The sequence below is a fragment of the Anolis carolinensis genome, chromosome 5 (genome assembly GCF_035594765.1).
Source record: "Anolis carolinensis isolate JA03-04 chromosome 5, rAnoCar3.1.pri, whole genome shotgun sequence".
Classification (NCBI taxonomy): Eukaryota; Metazoa; Chordata; class Lepidosauria; order Squamata; family Dactyloidae; genus Anolis; species Anolis carolinensis.
The window spans coordinates 164586896-164607771 of record NC_085845.1 but is presented as its reverse complement, the minus strand read 5'-3'; the positions used below and the strand labels follow the sequence as shown (position 1 = coordinate 164607771).

The 20876-nt window shown below is 37.8% G+C and overlaps 1 protein-coding gene across 2 annotated transcripts in view; it reads left to right on the top strand.

Annotated features, from left to right (window-relative positions):
- Positions 1-20876, top strand: part of cdk17 (cyclin dependent kinase 17) — a 94285-nt gene that overhangs the window by 54518 nt on the left and 18891 nt on the right. For both annotated transcript variants that reach the window (XM_008110838.3, XM_062982827.1), the window contains exons 4-6: positions 1197-1330; positions 12484-12609; positions 20340-20396. In XM_008110838.3, the coding sequence (XP_008109045.1) occupies positions 1197-1330; positions 12484-12609; positions 20340-20396 (317 nt within the window). The remainder of the gene's footprint in view (positions 1-1196; positions 1331-12483; positions 12610-20339; positions 20397-20876) is intronic.

Genomic DNA, 20876 nt, shown 5'->3' with positions numbered 1-20876 from the left:
GTGAAATATATCAACGTTACTGCTGTCCCGAATTTCCCACCATTCTGATTCACTGAGAAATCATATAATGAAGGACATCTAATGAAAATACATGATAATAATTTTGAGAGAATTCACAACTTACAAAAGGCAAATTCATGGATGACATGACTATTAATGCCTACTGGGCACAATTGCTTTGTGCTACCTCCAGGAGAAGAGGAACCACTGAAGATCAGCCGCAGGGACAAAAGTGGAAGAAGGCACTGCTTTGACTTTATATTGAGGCTTCCCATGGATGAGACACCCAGTTGTGCATTAGATAGGCCTTTGATCTGATCCAACATTTATTTCATTTTGTTTCCCATATGTATACAACAGTTAGTTGTACATGTAGATCTGGTGATGCATCTGACCTACCATACACTCATTCTGTACATTTTGCTTATAATGTGAGTAATGCTAAAGTGGGTCTTCCAACTTGCATTGCTAGATCATATCCTAGAACAGTTTGTTTGATTGTGTATTTGTTCCTAAAGATAATTTTAGTCAGTCATCTTTAGCAGCACATTTCTGTTGTCTTTCAGACAACTTTGTTTTACAACTTTGACTTACAATTATTCTATTGTGGGGCTCAAATGGTAAGATTTATTCAAAGAAAGTATACCATTGCTTTCCTCTAAGAAAGAGCAAAGATTTGAACCATCTCTGTTAGAATCCTAGTGCAATACTCAAAACAATTTGTTCTCAATCCAGTGCCTATTCCTTTATCTACATGCATATTCAGAGGTGTATCCCATTCTAATCATTTTTCTCATGTATAGGTTTACACCTACACAGAGATCAGTATGAACTTGCATCCTCAAAATAGTTAGGTATATATTCTTCTTAATTTGGAAAATAAATCAAATCTGCTTGAAATCAGCACCTGTTCAGGAAGTAAAGTCTCCTATATAATCTTTCCAGAAGAGCTTGATTCTGTACCCTTTTAACCAAATCAGTTTTCTTTTTCTTGCTATCTCAACTACATCTTTGATAGCTTTGGCACACACAGAACCACAGTGAAAATATTTCCATTAAAAATAGAATCCGTGCATATTGTTCTATATTTAGAATGTGCTAATTATGTGATGGGCACAATCTTAGTGGTAAACTAAAAGCAGACTGCTTCCTTAATTAAGAGTTGGTTGAATAATATTTGGTTTTATTCAATTTAGATATTGTACATGAAAACCTGAAAATGGGATCAGATGGTGAAAGCGATCAAGCTTCTGGAACGTCATCTGATGAAGTCCAGTCCCCTACAGGTGTTTGCCTCAGAAACCGGATACACCGACGGATTTCCATGGAGGTAATGTAGTTTCCCATGGGAAGACATTATGCTAACAAGACACTTGGGATTTATTTGCCTGTTTCAACTACTTTTTAGTCTGTTGGATCATTTTACAGTAAATCCATTGATGTTTGTAGCATAGCTAAACCTTAATTGCTGAAATATAAATTTTGCGTTCTAAAAACATTTAAGAATCTTTGGCATTATTGTGAAAACCTTTTAGATACAGTTTTGTAAATAAGACCCACAAAGTTACTAACTTTTTAAAACCTTATTCGCTTTCTGAAGTCTGAAAAGTGTGTATGTGGTGGTGGTGGGGATAGCAGATAGCTCTCTATCTGCATTGGAAGGACTGACCTTTATACAGGGCTGTGTTTCTATGCAGGTCATAGAAGATGGACAGCTGCCATCCATTAACCTGCTTCTTTACTTGCGTGGATATTGTTCTTGAATATAATGCTGTTTTAACAAATGAGCAAACCTTTCAGAAGATCTACTATAGTAGTGGATTTATCCAATATTCTTATTCTGAATATTGGGCCAACAGATTTGAAAACCCTCTTTTAGATAGAAATGCCCAGAGTTCAACAAAATACAAGTGTCAAACTTAAGGCCCGAGTTCCAAATTCAGCCCACCATGTCATTTTATATGGATCTCTAGATGCTGGACTACAACTCCTGTATTCCTTATCGTTAGACAACAGAACTAGAGATACAGTAACACCCAGAAGGCTGCAGTTTCTTCTGTTTAGTCAGGATCGTGGAGCCCCCGGTGGCCAAGGGGATAAAAGCCTCGTAACTTGAAGGTTGAGTTGCTGACCTGAAGCTGCCAGGTTCGAATCCCACCCGGGGAGAGTGCGGATGAGCTCACTCTATCAGCTCCAGCTCCATGCGGGGACATGAGAGAAGCCTCCCACAAGGATGGTAAAACATCAAAACATCCGGGCGTCCCCAGGGCAACGTCCTTGCAGACGGCCAATTCTCTCACTCCAGAAGCAACTCCGGTTGCTCCTGACACGAAAAAAAAAAGTCAGGATCGTGGGGTTTGAATTTAGATACAAGGCTTGTGGATATGATGCTCTTTGAAGGCAACCATAAGGTTGATGTGGCCCTCAATGAAAATGAGTTTGATACTCCTGCAGTAGAAAGAACAGTCTCCCTCTTAATATTTGTATTGATGCTAAGGAGAAGGAATAGAATAAATCATGTGGATCAGTCAGAGAAGAAGAACATGGTCAGCCCTGGAAGCACAGAGGAGACGGTTTGTTTGTTGCTGATTTTGACCTTTCCCCCCTGCCAATCCTTCAAAAAATAGTCAGTGTCAACATTTTGCCATCTCCACTAAAGCTGTGGCAGAAAACAGGGTGTTATAGACCTGAAATGCCTGTTTTTCCCCCTTTCCTGATCCTTTCTGTTTGTTAGTACTGACAGATCAAGCTGCGAAAGTGTCCCTAAATTATGACTAGAACAATGAGAGAATGGGTATTTTCCAGATTGCATTCAATTTCCCCATTTATTTATTTAGCACAATTTCTGAACTGCTTTTCGGAAATCAGTTTTTAAGAAGATATGTAGTAAATGCAGTAAACATCACCTGAAAAGCATAAAACCCAGAAACAAAAATTAAGCAAGTTTGAACAAAGATATCTTCAGGAGGCAGGTTTGAAACTAGTTGATCTCTCCAATATGTCAGAAAGGATGTTCAAAAATACAGGCACTATGACAGGAAAATAGCCATTTGGCTGTGGTGTTATAAGCAAGATCTCCAAATTATGTTAAATTTGCTTGTTGCCCTGGTGGGGATATATAAATGAGGAAACAGTCTTTTAGATGATGTATTTGGCAATGGATATGAATCCTTGAAGTGTGGCAAGAATGGATGGAGTCAAAGTACTTCCCAGATCAAACTTATGGAATAATCTACAAATACAAGCCGCCCAATATTCCAAAATATACTTCCTAGCCATGAGGTAGGATGGATTTAATAATTTGATTTGCTTGAATAAACCTTTCTGGTCTCCTACAGTTGATATTCTAGGCTATCATGCTCTTTCTCTTAAACAAAGAAGACTTACTGTGACTTCTTTGAAAATGTGGAATTTAACTTTTAAAATTGGCTTTGAAATATCAGTATAATGACACAAAATTGTGTGATTAATAAGAGTTCAGAACATTGGTAAACATGTTGCAAAACCTGTGTGTATTCTGCATCTGGATTTCAGTGCTGAGAAATGAGGGTGGAGGGATTTTTCAGCAATCCGGAAATTGTGGATTATGGTTGAGAAAATGAGGATGCTGCGTGGTATGCATACCCTCTAGAGAGATTTAGTGTCATACTCTTACTCATATTTAAAGCTGCTGACTAATCTGCCTAACACTTCAGAAGCTAAATACAATAGAAGTGCTCTTCATTCCTCCAGCCATTCTCTATTCCTGTTTTAACAAACGGAATCTTGCATGAACACAAACAAAAAGAGGAAAGAACACCTAATTTCCTTCATTTATAAAATTCTGTATATGTGCCAGGCACCTTGTTGTATACTGAATTGAAACAGCCGAAGGAATAGATGCTATAGTTGAGTTTTTAAAAAATACATTGATGAAATATAACATTTCATGTGCTTTACATTTTAAAAACATTTTTGTCCAAAATAATATTGGAGGTGTCGAAGGCTTTCATGGCCAGAATCATTGGGTTGCTGTGAGTTTTCCGGTCTCTATGGCCATGTTCCAGAAGCATTCTCTCCTGACGTTTTACCCACATCTATGGCAGTGGGCAAAACGCCAGGAGAGAATGTCTCTAGAAGGTAAAGGTAAAGGTTTTCCCCTGGCGTTAAGTCTAGTTGTGTCCGACTCTGGGAGTTGGTGCTCATCCCCATTTCTAAGCCAAAGAACCGGCGTTGTCCGTAGACACCTCCAAGGTCATGTGGCCAGAATGACTGCATGGAGCGCTGTTATCTTCTCACCGGAGCGGTACCTATTGATCTACTTACATTTGCATGTTTTCGAACTGCTAGATTGGCAGAAGCTGGGGCTAACTGTGGGAGCTCACTCCAATCCCCGGATTTGAACCACCAACCTTTCAGTTAGTAAGTTCAGCAGCTCAGCGGTTTAACACTATGGCTCATGGCCATACATCCCAGAAAACTCACAGCAAGCCAATATTAGAACTTGTGAAAAGTAGGGATATTTCTGCATATTACTGAATCCCATCTTGGGAGGAAGGCAGGCCATGCATTCATACCTATTATTTAAATATTTGTGCTGAGAAAATAAAGCGTGGTTTTGGCATCCTGGTGAGTCTGGATGACAACAGAAAGAGAGAAGAAGAAAGAAAGAGAACAAAATTTGTCTTTTTCTCTCTCAGTATATTTCACTTCCTTATAAAAATCTTACATTTAGCAGTTCATGTAATAGTTCCGTTCGTCATAACCACACTGGCAATATTTTCTTTGTAGTCTGTCAATTCTCTTAGGTTCTTGCATCTTTCTTTGAATTCAGAATGCTTATTTCTAATGCCATTGAAATTAGAATGACATGATTTGATTATGTCTCTGTTGGCTAGCACACTCAGTGATGTCAGGGCTGGCAAGATTTTGATGTCCGTGGAAAGAAACGAGGCTCTGCTCTTAAAGCTTTCCACTGAAGAATTTGAAATTGCAGAGATGAAATTGAAATGTGACTAATTTTTAGAATTATTTTATTGTTTTATAGATTACTGTTTTTGAATTGTGAATCTTTTTGTTGAACCCCACAGTATTATCAATTTGCAGTATGTAAAAGAGTTAAAAGATTTTCCTACCATGCCAATCAAAAGGAATGTCACATTCCTTGAGTGACATGGCTAAGTACCACCTTCATAAAGTTAATTACAGCCCTTGTGAATGAAAGAGTGCTTTCTGTCTCCTGATGCATGAAAAAAGTGACAGAAGCTGGGTCAAAAAGGTCCGCTAAACGGTTTGTTCATTTATGTGTGAAGGTTTATGGTAGGACTAGCCTGAGGGATGGAATTAATATTGTCCTTGGTGAAAGCCCCAAATAGTTTCCAGTTCTTGTCACTAGGTGAGATCACAAGAAACCTTAACAAATTTGCTCCTACAGCCATACTTTCACTCCGCACTTTTTCTGGTGTGGATTGGGTAGCACAAAGGCCTTTAAAATACTTGTGCATAACAGAAATCCTAAAGGACAGGAATGGAATATTGTATCTGGATCCTGGAATACAGCTGTAAAAATGCAGTATGACGTCTGTGCTGCATGCATCAGTATTTGTGATCCTCATGATCCTGCTGAAAACCTATATAATCCTGCTTGCAGGATTCTGTTTTACAGGGTAGGCTGTGCATCCGGATTTTGATTCTGAGATATAAGAGTTGCAGCTGTTTTAAGATTTTTCATTAGTTGTTAACTGCTGCTGATTCCAACCCCCCTTTTTTAAAAAAAAATCATACAGCTACATACATACATTTTTATATCTAATTAAATGATTAACTTTTCTCCTCTTTCCAGTACTCTCTAAACTTGACAGTTTCAGTCTGACAGTAATCCTTGTTTTTGTTTGATAATACCATGCACTTTCAAAAACAGAACATAATCTTTCAAATGTGTCAGCTTTTAATGTATCCTATTAGGAAGTCTTTTTTTTCTGTTTATTGTTTATACTTTACTAGCTATGCCCGGCCACGCATTGCTGTGGCAAAGTATGGTGGTATGGGAAATAAAGTATTGAGGAATTGGTGATAGTTAAGGTAAAGGGTAAAGGTTGCCTTCTAACTGGCAGCAATTGGATAAAAACAATTATTCCTCTCCCTCTAATTAGGACTTTATTTTTCTCTTCTTTTTGTTGTATCAACCTAGAGGCGTGGATGAGGGGTTGTGCTGTCAATTTTCGAGGTTGTGGGGCCTGTAGTTTTGTTATTTTGTCCGCTGCCGTGATGCCATCACTCTTTTATATATATAGATTTCTACTCACTTAGTGAATTTAAAGTTTTGGACAAAAACCTAACAGTTTTAATAGCTAAATGTTATCTTTACAATGTACATTTTAGTTCATTGTGAAGTAATGATTTCTCCATATGTGTATTGTTACATGCTCTCGCGGCAGAGTTCAGTAGTTAATGCTTACTGACCTTTCTGAGATGTAGCCTTCTGTGTTGGATGTATTGGGAAATTAAGTTTATGTGAAATAAACCAGCTGGAGAAGCATGTATGCTTTGAAATGGCTACCATCACCGTGAATAACAAGATTAGTTCAACAGGCAATCTGTTCCTTTGATCAGTGATGTTATGGTGGTGGGTTTCAGGGAGAACCAATGATACCTAGCAGGAGCTCTGAAGTTCAAAGGGCGAAATGGTTCCCCTACAGACCGAACCAAAGGGACTTGCCTTCCAGCAGTAATGTTTTAGTGATACTGCCACCCAAACACTGTGCTATAACCATGGATGCTGCAAAGGGAAAGAGAACATATGGGAGCTTCAAACCAAAACAGTTTCTCTCCCCTCTGCCTTCTTCCCAAATTTAAGGAAGGGATCTGAGGTATGTCTACACCATGCAGTTTAGTGCTGTGTAAAGCATGCTTGTGCTGAATCCAGGGACATTTTCTAGTGCATCGTTCCACTGAGATGTAATTTATTCAACGCGACTCCATCCAAGCTTTTAGGTTGTTGTTGTAGGTACCCCTGTTGATGTCAGAACAGGATGTTGCGATAACCAGCAAAGGGGGAATGGCAGCAGCCAGGAGTATTGGTAGTGGTGTTTTGGCCACCTATTTTCCCTGACTTTGGGAGTTCAATGAAAGGGTGATGGCTCTGATGTCAAGTCTGGACAGAGAATTGGAGTGAATCCTCACTATCTAGACTCCCCTTAAGGCCCAGGATAGTCCAAGGACTCCTGATATTTTCAGAATATCCCCTGACCTCGCTAAAAGTTGGTTTAAACCAAAAAACCTCTGTAGTACTCACCTGTGTGTCATGGGGATAACCAGCAGTCTATTTGGAGTGGGACTCTAGGGTTTGGGACTCATGTACAGTAATCCCGAGATAGCCTTCTGAAGCCTTCATGCAATGCCTATGTTGTAATAAAGGCCCAATTCATATATTTTTACACAGACTGAATTGTTACACCAAGCTGTGTGCAAGCTCCCAGAACCCAAGAGATCACTTTTAATGACTTACTAGAATCTGAGCAGTCTTAAAACTGTTATGCTCAACTTTAATTCTTTACTATGAAGTTCTTTGTTCCTTGGTCCTTCTTAGTCAGCCCCATGCCTATCCTAGGTGGAAGCAATGTTGGCAAGATTATTATTCAACCTCTACCAGGAACACAAATAGAGGTGTACACTGTTGGAAGTTTAACTGTTTAACATATGAGATTTTTCAAATCTGTATGTAGTTTGAATGATTGGAATGATGTGATATGGTTGCTTTTGGAAGGAAAGGAGCTGTAGGATTTGATCCTCATTTTTTCCCCATTTCAGCAGAACATTAAAAAGTAAAGTGCAGTAATGACAACCACTTGTAAGTCATTCTTTGTGGCAGGAAAATTAGCTTCCTTTATGAGACAAGTATTACTCATTGCCATTAGCTGAGTGTGTTCTGACATACTTGATGATACAGAAAACCAACAAAAAGAATAATGATTCATGTTTGAAAATTGTCTGCTTTCTACACCTAGATTAGTATTACTGCCTTAATGTCTTTATATGGGCATCTTGTTTATTTAGGGTGCACATTGCTTTTTTTATCATTGTCCAATCTGATACAAAAAACTATAATATTTACCCTTTTAAAATTCCACGATGGATTGGGAGCCACAAGCATGTGGAGATATCAGTTTATGGAATGGCTATTATATACTGTGCATTAGAGCTTTGCGCAAGATAAGACAGCCAAATAGGAAAGATTTTGCTCTTATACCTCTATTTCACCTGGGAGCATTGACTTCCACTTTAATTAAAGCAAAGTTTTCTCTTTCATCTAAATCAGGCATGGGCAAATGTTAGACCTCTGGGTATTTTGGACTTCAATTCCCACAATTCCTAACAGCCAGTAAGCCAGCTGGGATTTCTGGGAGTTGAAATCCAAAATACCTGGAGAGCCGAAGTTTTCCCATGCCTGATCTAAACTATATATGATTGAGAATAATTGCGATTACAGGTAGTTCCCAAGTTACAAACAAGTTAGGCTTTGTAGGTTTGTTCTTAAGTTAAATTGATGTGTAAGTCGAAATAGGTTCATTTTTAAGTTAACTCCAGCCATGTATATATCTTTGGGTAGCATAGGGAATGGTGAGCACCCCTGTGGTGTTTGTTTTGCTGTCTGTGCCACAGTTCAGAAGATTTCACCTCACTTTTTGTCCCTGTGATAAATGGATTTTGTAAAATTTGGCTTGTTGTGGAAACAAGGATTGGTGATAAAGTTTCAGTGGAGACACTTTTTCCCCATGATAACTCTTCTAGGAATGAATTCCCCTTCCTAGGGGTAGATTTCTCTCTCTACTTGTTGTCTCACTCCCATTCTTAACTAAGTCAGATGTTTGTAACTTGGGGACTACCTGTATTTAAAACATGAACCATGTAGCAAGGCACATTTAAAGTTAACCTATTTCATGATCCTTGAGGACATTAGGCATGGTACAGGGGTCAACCCTTTTTTGTAGCCACCCATGCTCCTAGGATACCCAAAGTCCTCCAACCCTCATTAAAAAAACAAACAAAAAAACCCCCAAAAAACCAAACCACTAGAAAACTGCACCCATGCAGTGGTTAGGTCGATTCCACACACCTCTATAATCTGCTTCCTAAAGAAGAAGAATGATCAAAAATTGTGAAGATGATGCTGTAACCTGCCAAGGAAGAGTTCGGACCCTGGAGGAGTTGCCCTCTCCAATGCCAGAGTCAGCATTGAACACAGCTTGTTCCAGATAACACAACGAATTTCAGTTTACTAAAAGAGATCAAAGTTGTCAAAGTTCTCTTCATCCTACTGAACAGCCTCTGGCCACAGCTCATTCCCATCATGAACCCTGACTTATCATGAGGTCTGAAAACAGCCAGTTGTATAAGCCCTTCTTGTACATGCAGTTCTTGAAACGGTACTAAAGAGAACTTGCTCACAGCTTGTTGACTCCAACTTAATATCATCCTAACAAGATACAAACAGAAGCAGTGTGTAAACACATATGACCGTGGGAAGCATAATTCATTTTGAACAAGTGCTTGCCAACTATATTTCTTACATTTCCACTGTATTTCTTTATTTTGAAATGAGTTTAAGGCATGTTTACAGAGATTCACATAGAAAAGGGTCTTCATGGATAGGACCCAAAGCTCACTATTTGTATGCATAAAAGTGTTTGTATTAACATGGGCTGTAGGAAAAAGGCCACTGCAGTGTAATCATTTATTAGACTCACAGCCAAAACAGTTAGCTATTGCTAATGCAGTTGATCCAGTTTAAAAGAGTATAAAACTATGCAAATATGTATGTAAGCATGTACCGGTACTCCTTCTTCTTTTCTTTTCTTCTTTTCTTTTTTTCTTCTTTCTTTCTTTCTTTCTTTCTTTCTTTTTTTTTTTTTTTGAGATGCTGGATCATGAAAGGTTAATAATGGTTTGAAAGGTCTGTTGTAGCCTTTAGTCCTATCACAGCAGAGGTGCCATTTTAGGACAGCGAGTTTGAAAAACTAAATTGTAGGCAGAATAATAAGTTTGGAACCCTTAACCGGACAAACACATACAGTATTGGGGAAGTATATTCTTGGTCAGCAAATGAATCTGAAAGAGAAAAGTTTGAGAGGGATATCTTGTGGTACATCCTCCCCCATCAAAGAGCAAACAGGAAGATCATTGAAAGGCAACAGACCCTAATCCCTCTCTGTCTGAGCTAGGGCTTCTTAAGTTTTTTCAACTTGTGACCCCTTTTTACCCGAGATATTTTTATGTGACCCCAAGTGGCTCCCTACCCCAAATGGGGTCCTCTTAGCTCAATGTTGGGATCCCGAAAAAATTCTTAATGTCACCTGGTGCCTGTTTTATACATTTACACAAACCTATTGTGCAGTGTCTATGGTGGATTTTGCAGAAGATGCTTCAGCTGTACGTCATAAAAAGGAAAATCAGCCTGTTCAGCAAACCTTGCAAGTACTGATTTGTTACCAGTAAATGTTTGATCTTTATACCCATTTTGTATACCTATACACCTGGGGTCATATAAAAATTTCTTGGACCAAAGAAGCCTTGATTTAAATCAGTGGTTCTCAACCTGTAGGTCCTTTTTGGCTCAGAAATCCCACCCAGTTTACCAGGTGTTAGGATTTCTGGGAGTTGAAGCCAAAACATCTGGAGACTCACGAGTTGAGAACCAGTGATAAACCATTCCATCCTTAGTGCCCCAGGAGAGCAGCAGGAACAAGCTGTTTCTTCCAACATTTTTATATGGCTAAAGCGGCAAAAATATTGCTTGAAATGAGAAGTAAGAACTTCATGGAAATTTGGGTTTGTCGAAAATATGAGAAATAATTCGGGAGAAGAAAAAAATAATGGGAGAAATTTTCCTGTTTCCCAACAGTTCAGTGTAGACTAAATGTTCCCAGTAGGTACAGAATGTCAACTGTTTGCAACCTTGAAATTCCAGGTAGGAAAGAAATATAGGAGAATATCTAGAGGCAAAAAGTGGGACTGGACAACTTATTAAATGGAATATTGAACAGCAACATTCATGTGGCAGCATTTTATGGAAGTTCTGAACTTCTTATTATTCAGAAATATTCGGTTTGAAGATTCTTCAAACTATGTATCCGTTCGGCTGCGAGTGCTCCAGTTCTGTCATTTTACAAACATCCAATGTGGTAAGACAGTTTTCAAGGAGGGAAAGAATCTTTTTGGAAGTGGAACAAGGAGCTAATGCAGTAAACCTTACATAATACAAGTATGCACTTGCTTCTGTTATGGCAGTTTCTTGTTATTTAAAAGATTCAGTTAAATAGAATATAAGTTGTATGTTTATTTGTAAGGCCTTTTGGGTCAGCTTGTCAGGAGATTAAACTGTGCAGCGGATGGCATGATGAGCAAACAAACCACATTAAGTGCCCTTCGCTGATCAGCCTGCTGTAACTTATTAGCAAACAGCTTGTGGCTGTCGTTGACATAATGTCTTCCTGATGCTTGTTCAAGCCAGCGAGATGGCTGATTCGGGCTGATACTTAGACAGGAGAACAAATCACTTTCGTCTAACCTATAATGGATTGTTTGGGCAATCAAAATGACATCTACAAGCTCTTAAAGCACGACTCTCTCCTTCCTTTTCCCCACCCTTTGCCTTTTATTGGTGAAGTTATGAGGTCTTGGTGGTCATGGCATGTGGATGTGGCACTCACCTATTCCCTCTCTGCTTGGTGACATGTTGGCAGTTTAAATATAAATCATGTCAGCATGATTTCTTATGTACTTCACGGCTACTATACTAAATTGGTTTGGGGAACCTGGAACAATTACCTCAGAGTTTTTCCTGGTGTTTAATAATTGGCACTTTCCTGGTCTCCCATGAAATCCATCTATGTTATTAAAGCTTATTCTGTTTTCTAGTTCATTTTGTCCTCTTTGGCGTCATCCTCTGCCTTTTGCAGTCTTCATGAATGTTTGAGTCCATCATAACTTTCTTTGCGGCTGCCTCCTAAAGTTTGTAAGCAGAGGCTGGATGGCCATCTGTCGGGGGTGCTTTGAATGCGATTTCCTGCTTCTTGGCAGGGGGTTGGACTGGATGGCCCATGAGGTCTCTTCCAACTCTACTATTCTATGATTCTATGATTCCCGACTCCTTTTTCCTGGCAGTTAAGAAATGCATTGTTGGATTATGTATACAAAAAAAAAAGAAATCCATTAACATATGAAATATCAACTACAAGACTTGTTAGCAATTTTCATAAATACACTGACAGTGAATTCTTTGACATCTTAAAACAGTAGCAAAGGTTTTAAAAAGATGTTTAATGTGGAAAATCCCAAACATCATTTGCCATTTAGATTTTTTTCTAAAGCCGATTTCCAGAATTATGGCATAAATTTTAGTTACAAGCTACTTCTTAATAAATTTGTGTTTTTAGTTAATGAAATATTCTTTTAATTAACTGTACTTCTCTAAGTTGCCAAGGACCCTGTGGTTTACTTTTTCAGGATCTGAACAAACGTTTGTCGCTACCTGCAGACATCAGAATACCTGATGGGTATCTTGAAAAGCTGCAGATAAACAGTCCACCATTTGATCAGCCAATGAGCCGACGATCTCGGAGAGCATCATTGGTAAGTTTCTCCTTTTGCTTTTCCTTTACAGTTGAGAGATAAGCTGATTGCTCGCATGCATAGGTAATATTTGCATTACAGTCCAGCTGTCAGAGGTGTACGTGTTTTACAGCAAAAACAACCAAGTGTCTTGGAGCTGCGTTTGAGTTTGCATTATGACATAATTATTTTGATTATATCTTGTATTTACTTCTGTTCCACATAGTATGTTGACACATCTTCTGCTATCTTGAAACTGCTTGACCTTTTGCACTCACTTCCTAGAAAATCAACTTCTCCTCCTCCCCTTTTTCCCTCCTCAGTTTCCCTCCTCTTTGTACTTAGCACACCTAGCTACTTCATATAGAATAGCTTTATTGTCATTGTGCTATTGCACAACGAAATTAAATGCCTTCCCCAGCACACGCCACCAAACAACACACCCATCCCTCCACACCCCAACCACCACCGCACTGCCCCCAATGCCACATCAATACAAAACCATGGAGTTCAGCATAGCTATAGCTCTAGGATAAAAGCTATCTAAGTCTGTTTGTCCTTGTCTTTGTCACACTGTACTTTTGCGACTTCAAATCAGTTTTGTTTAACAAAAATGAGGCATAGAATTGTAAATTATTTGAAAGCATGGCATTCTTTTGCTTTTATTTCCTTCATCGTCCTTTAAACACATCCCAAAAGAGGAGGTCTCATTAGTCAGATTTAATTTAATTTAATGGGAGGACTAAAACCATTTGTTAATTCACTCTAACTTTGTATTGCCTCTTGTAATACCAGTTCTGTTTTAGAAATCCACTTGGCTGACTGGGTTAATTATTCCTTTACAACTTCCTGAAGGTTCAAGGCTCTTTTATAGTAGCCTGACAAAAAGGATGAAGACACTTTGGTGGAATAAGATTAACTCTAATCCTGTGTATGCCCTCTCATTAAAGTACAAAATTTGAACAGTGAAACATGATTAATAATGTCCCCATACATACATACATACATATATGTATACATACATACAGCTGGTCTAAAGGGGTAACAAATTGTTGATCTTTTGGAGTCTTGGCAAACACTTATCAGTTAGGAAAAATGTTTCTGTTGAAAGAAATAACTACTAGTGAGAGTCATTGGGAAAAGATAAAACAGTAAATACCGTGTTGACATAATATAAATCATGGATGGACAACTTTGGTTGGTCTTTCTCATTCCTTGGCAGTTGTCGTGGGCCATAACATACCACTGAAATTTGCCATAAAATCTTGAAAACAGATTTTGATACACATCAGAAAAAGCCTTTAAAACCAGCAGGAAATACTTCTTTCATTGGGGAATTCCAAGTTTTTCTTTAGACTTCTTCCTGTTTCAGCAAATGTCTTCTGCGTGATTTAATCGTGGTTTTGAGGCACAGGTTTCCAATGAATCTTGACTGGCTTCATTTCAGTTTTCTTTTGTTGAACAGTTAGATTCAGTGTTGTGTGTGTCTCCTGAGAGCATATTGCTGCTCTTATCCTAAACCCTCATGGCCACTCAATGGTGCCAAAACAACAAAGTGTAGGCTTTAAAATCATAGCGCTTTCATAGACTGAAGTTTTTCTTGAAGGCATGATGTATTATGCTGAGGTACAGGTATATGTATGCATACACACTCAGAGACACACACAATGTCCATTCAGATAATGGTTGTTGGGGTTATAATGTAAAATCCCTAGCATTGATGTGATAATTATCACATGCTGTGTGATTTTTTTTTTAAACGAAGCTTTGTTCAGATTAAAGCCATGGGTGATAGAATTGAACCTCTTAATAATTATAATTCTTTAGTTTAACATTATAGCCTCCCTTTGAAATGCTTTTCAATTACAAGATGTTCTGTAAGACTGAAATCTTGCCCTGCTGTTTTTTAAATAATATAGTCAGCTTGGATGTCAAATTTGTGCTAATTTATTATTACTCTTGCTTTAAATTAAAGACTAATAGAAAGAGGTACGTTACACAACACATGAACAACTTATGGGCTTCATTGTCCAGAGATGCAATCGATAGAACCGAAGTTATGAAGGACAGCTGAGAATGGTTCTTAGTTATGATAGCTAAATGTAATCTCCATGTTCAGAAGCAATTTGCCTCCAAGTAGCGCATGCTGGGGACTGACATCAGGGGAAAGCTGTTGACTTCCCATCACCCTTACAAGTTTGCCAGGGGCATCTGCCTGGCTCCTATTGGACTAGGCCAGCGTTCCCCATCCTGATGCCCTTCAGATACATTGGTCTGCAGTTTGCAAAATCTACCAGCTAGCTCTGTTCTTAGAAGACTGTAAAAGCTGCAGCTAATACACCTAGAAAGGGATAATATTCAGTAAAACTGGATTAGATGGAAGTCAGATCAGGGAAGTTCTGTAAATAACACATTGCCACCATCATTCTTTGTCTCTCCCTATTTGTATACACTTCTTTTCTCTCAGGATGCCAAGGCTTTGTCAGTTCCCAGTGTTTCCTGCGACCAGGCTTCAGCCATGATCTCATCCACAGCACTTCGTTCTCAAGTTTCTCTTGTGTCTCCAAGAAATATAAATTATTAAATGCCCCGTTCATAATGTATGTGTAATGTATGAAAACATTTTAAAATATACAAATTGAAACACCACTAGCAGTCTGTCTTTATGTAATAGTAAAGGCGATATTCTACTCATAGCATTTGTGTCATAATACTAAAAGATCTGATAAAATGCAAATCTCTTAATGCAAATCTAATCTGAGATTAAAATTTGGTTAATGGGTCATACCAGCAAAGGTCAAATTCTAGCCATCACATTAGTGTTTGACTGCTAATGCCACAAAACATTGGGTTGTTGTATGTCTTTCGGGCTGTGTGGCCATGTTCCAGAAGTATTCTCTCCTGACGTTTCGCCCACATCTATGGCAGGCATCCTCAGAGGTTGTGAGGTATGGATAAACTAGGCAAGGAAAGGAAAATATATATATCTGTGGAGAGGGTGTGGCAAGAGTCCTTTGTCACTGGGAATCCAGCATTAATGTTTCAGTTAATCACCCTAATTAGCATTGGAAAGGTTTTGTCTCTTGCCTGTGGGGCATCCTTTGTTCAGTCATTAGCCGTCCTTGGGGCTCCTCTGCCCTCAGTGTGTTGGTTCCCATCTCCTGTTTTTATTTTAGAGTTTTTTTAATATTGGTAGCCAGATTTTGTTCATTTCATGGTTTCGTCCTTTCTGTTGAAGTTGTCCACATGCTTGTGGATTTCAATGGCTTCTCTGTGTAGTCTGACATGATAGTTGTTGGAGTGGTCCAGCATTTCTGTGTTCTCAAATAATATACTGTGTCCAGGCTGGTTCATCAAGTGATCTGCTATGGCTGATTTCTCTGGTTGAATTAGTCTGCAGTGCCTTTCATGTTCTTTGACTCTTGTTTGGGTGCTGCGTTTGGTGGTCCCTATGTATAAGCTCTGCAATGTAACAATGGCTCTTTGTGATTTGCATCCAAAGCTAACTGATAGTTTAGGCAGCTCTGAACAGCAGGCACAATATATGAGTGCACTGGTTTCCAAAGGAGTGCTAATATTGGTCTGTTATAGCTAAAATATAATTCTTTTAAAGATTAACAGATTTATTATAACATGGTTTTGTGCATCACTGTCCACTTCCTCAATGGTATTTCCCTGACTTTTCCAAGCAGGTGATCTGTTAAGTGGAACCATTGCATGTATATCTTTGTATATGTGTCTGGGCTATCCCGCAAGCATTGTGAGTTTTTAAAAACACATATACATATGACATTCACTAATGGTTTGCTAAAAGAAACAATTTAACTCTAGTGTGCGTGCCCTAGCCAGCTTTTCCATGTAATGTTTAAGACCACATTTTCCTTCTCATGCTCAAACATTGTATCTTAGATTTCTAGTTTAATTTTCATGTTTGGGATGCATATTGGCCATAGGTTTTTACTGGTTTTCATGTTTAGAAGGCATATTGGCCATTTTATGTTGCAACAGGAAGAATATTATTATTTCTTATTTGATTAAATGTATAAGAAACAAGAGATGAAGTGTTTTCTTTTAGCAGTGTTAGGTGCCTCTTGTTTAATCAAAACGTTATCCGCAACATACAGTATACTTGAAATTTTATCATTAACATAAAAGGGCATCATGAGAATTGTGAATAGATCTGAATGGAACTGTTGCACTGTGTCAGCTGCAATGTGTTCAATTAAATGCATTTAATTACACAAGTGATCCATTTAAAGTCAGTCTGTTAAAAAGTTAGGCAAAGGAGGAATGTTTTTTATTGCTGATTTGTGTCTTTGTGCTGGGGGATAAAACATGTGTTTGATTATTGCTGTTGAATTCCAGATGGTAACTTTCAAATCGTTCTTGTGAGCTGCCTTGGACTAAAAAAGATCAGAAAGTAAATAAATCTGATTACAACTGTAGGAATGATATTTACAAGCAAAACCAGTATCTTGAGGATTCCGTTAAGGTCCTTTCTGTGGCAAAACATTTGTTTGATTTGATAGGATATCCAATTTGCTCTTGTATTGGCACACATAAATAAACCTTGAATAATGTGCTTTTGGGTAGGTTATACCTAATCATCTTTTCTAGGAATTTGTTTTGAAGGGCTACAGTAGGAAAAGTAGCACCTTCTAATGAATATAATTAGATTGAACATGGACCAACCCATACAGAGTTCATCTTCTGTATCCCTCCTCCAATCCACATTTTAAAGGACTTGATACACTTTATAAACAATGATCTGATGGCTTTGTTTGGGCTGGCAGGAGTACCCATACTGCTTGCCAGCCTAAACACAACCATCAGATCACTATCCTTCTGTTCTGCCGGTCTGCGGTGCTTTTCTTCAGAGCCATTTTGTTCTATCAAAAGGCGATCAGTGCTTGGGCACATGGCCTTCAAGACTGCTAGAAAATAACACAGATGTACTGCAAACCTTGTTTAGAAGAAAGAGTTGAGATTTTTTCACAAAGCTTAATATCAGTTATTCTGCGGCACTGATTGACTACTTATGAATACTTTGACACTGAAATTATAGCTTAATAGAGAAAGTATTCACCCAGTTTAGATATACTGACAAGTGTGGTATTGTGTTTGCAATAATGCGTCATCTTGGCACACCTAGTCAATCAGTCATTTTTCAAAGAGAGTATGCCTTACATTTTAATCATGCCATGCTTATAAAATCATTTTTACTAATCTGGTACTATGGGCAACTGGATTCCAAAAGAAATTGGAGGGGGAAAAGTGAGACGTGTTTACTAATGATGTTCTGTATGTGCAAAGTCTCCAGTGCTGGTGGAAGCCCCATTTTAAATTTTGTGTAAATATTAAATTTCTTGGAATGAAAGTGGAGTCCATTCCCCATGGAAGGGATAGTGAACCAGCAACTCTCTCCCAATGTTGGTGGGCTGCCATTGTCCCTTTCAATATCATAGAGCCTTGACAGTTAAAATGGTTTCAGTGCTGAACAACTCTTCTCAGTATCCCTTCATTAATAGAAATGTCATTGGTAGGGCCAGATGAAAGGTCTCTTCAGATACAGGCCCTAAAACGATGGAACAGGCAGAACAGTGGTGCCGTTATTTGGCACTTGTGCTCTTCCCATAGCATCTAGTCCTATTGTTCAAACACAGTAATAGATTGGGAAGCCTTTGATATGTCCCTTCAACAGAGCTTTCCAAATTGTATGTCACTACATATTCATGTGTCGGCACAAACGTAATGAAAAACCTCTGAGTCTATGTGAAATAAGCAATAAATCATATATTTTAAAAATATAAATGAAAAATTTTGGTGAGATATGTTGTGTTTCCATACATTTCGTTAATTACATTTCGCCTGTGTTTGTATCTCTTACAGGGGGTTGACGTTCAACCTCCGGTTTGCTAGTAAGACTGAATTACTGTGCCTTAAAATGATGCATGTCTAAAAAGTATGTCACCAACATGAAATACTTGGAAAGCTTGGTCCTACAGGGTGCTTATTATGTTCTTATTCTCTTTCATTCTTATGAAATTCCAAGTATTGACTTAAATCTTGTTTTGCATCAGAAGGTATTTATTTTCCTCTTATCCCATCCTTTGATGCAGCAAGTGGGGCACACTAAAAATCTACACACTGTGTAATCTTCATCGTATTTCATATTATCTTAAGCTTGCTTTCTAAAAGTAAAGCGCTCTACCTGTATCAATCATGTATCTCTTAGGATTGTACACTGATTTCTGCTAGAAACATAAGTACTGATAAAACTGTATTTTGCAGATAGAGAATTCTGGAAAGACTCAAATAAAGTGGTGGTTCTTCTTTCAAATAACTGTACTGTGTGTGTGTCTGGCTGATATAAAATGTGAAGAAGTGGTAAAGAAGCTACAGTTCTTTAATAATAATAAATAATACATAAAGAGATACCCAAGGCAGTAATAATGTTTTGAGCCAACACAGCTTTTTTGTTTTGTGTAACTCCGGGATGTAGCAGCTGACACACAAGAGAAGCAGTATCAAAATGGTTGAAGATACATGAGTTCATATTTGTTTATTAGAGTGATAACGTTTATACAAATTTTGAAGTTTGGGGGTTGTTTTTATCTTGGGGGGAAATGCTGCATTTTAACTCTTACAGATTGAAAATCATTATGTTACTTTAGGAACATAAAACTAATGATATATAACTTGTCATATAAATAGTATATTTAGCATATTACAGGTACCTGTATATTCAGGAAATAATTCATTAAAGATAAGACCTTGTACATAGATTTATATTAAACTGCCAGCTATCTAGTTTTAAAATAAACAAATAATGTATGTGTGTGTATTTTCTAAAAGAAAATATTCCTTTCTCCCCTCCCCCCATTTTTTTTAGGGGGTAGACTTCAGTGAAAACACATTTACTCCTTTCCCATAATAATAATTATTTATTTATTTATTTATTTATTTACCTGTACTTCATTTTTATCCCGGAGGGGACTCAAGGCAGCTTACTAATCAGGCAAAAATTCAGTTCCGCGCAGGTGAACAATAAAACACATCTCATCAAAATATAAACAATCTAAATATATAAGCAATTAAAACACATATAAATTGACTAACAAGTAATAACTTTATTTTTATACCCTGCCACCATCTCCCCAAAGGGACTCGGGGCAGCTTACATGCAGGACCAAGCCCAGAGCAAACAACATAGTTTGCCAACTAAAACATAGTTAAAAACATAATAAACATATAACAATCTAATTAGACCATTAAAAACAGCAGGGTATAAAAACATCATTAAAATGTATCACAAGCAAACATCAAAAACCAGTAACCAGGAATATGATGGGCATGATCAGAATGAGAGAGGGCTGGGTATGGACTTGTGCAAAAAACAGACTATAGGACTGGGTTGGGGGTATATGCCCCTAGGCATATGCATCTCTAGTTCTAACATCATGGAAATGGAGGCTTGGATTAAGAGTAGTGTAATGAGACTGCTTGAACAAGGTGGCATTCCTCTTTTCTATTCTCTAGAATTCTTTTGCACTTGGAGAAATTACTTTTGTGGGCCACAGGTTTTGTTATAGTTATAAGTAACATTTCATGCCTCTCTTGCAGTATCAAAAATCTGTTTCTGCATTTCCAGATTTGTTTCTGTACCTATGGAAATATAAGCAGACTATCTTTTTTTTGCAAATATCTCGCATATCACAAAATCCTTAAGTGAATTTCCTCTTTATTTGCAGTCTGAAATTGGATTTGGAAAGATGGAAACCTACATCAAATTGGAAAAGCTTGGTGAGGTATGTGTACTATTTTTCTATCAATAAGTTAACATTTTCCGATTGAAACGTTAAAGCAATAACTTGGGCAAGGTTATTCAGGGTAGCAAGGTCTGAGACTAAAATTATATTAAGTATGTTTTGTTAATATCTTTAAAGGGATTGGATGGATTAGAAAACTAATGAAAGCTTATTGCTTGCCAATACCAGGATGTCTCTGGATAATTGGTGCATACATTTTTTGTCCTTTTTAGCCATGGTTATAGTGATGTCTATTTGTTAACACATGGAAGCATGATCAAAAGCTGCTTTTTTTTAGTTGAGTCATCTAGATTGGGGGGCATGTTCTGTATATTCAAATATTAAACAACGGTTTATACATCACAGACACTGTTCTAGGCGAATATTGCTCTACAAAATATTGCCTTCTTATAAGAATAGGTATATTCTTTGGCATATACACCATTATATGCAATGTTGTGATTTAAGATGTGAATGATC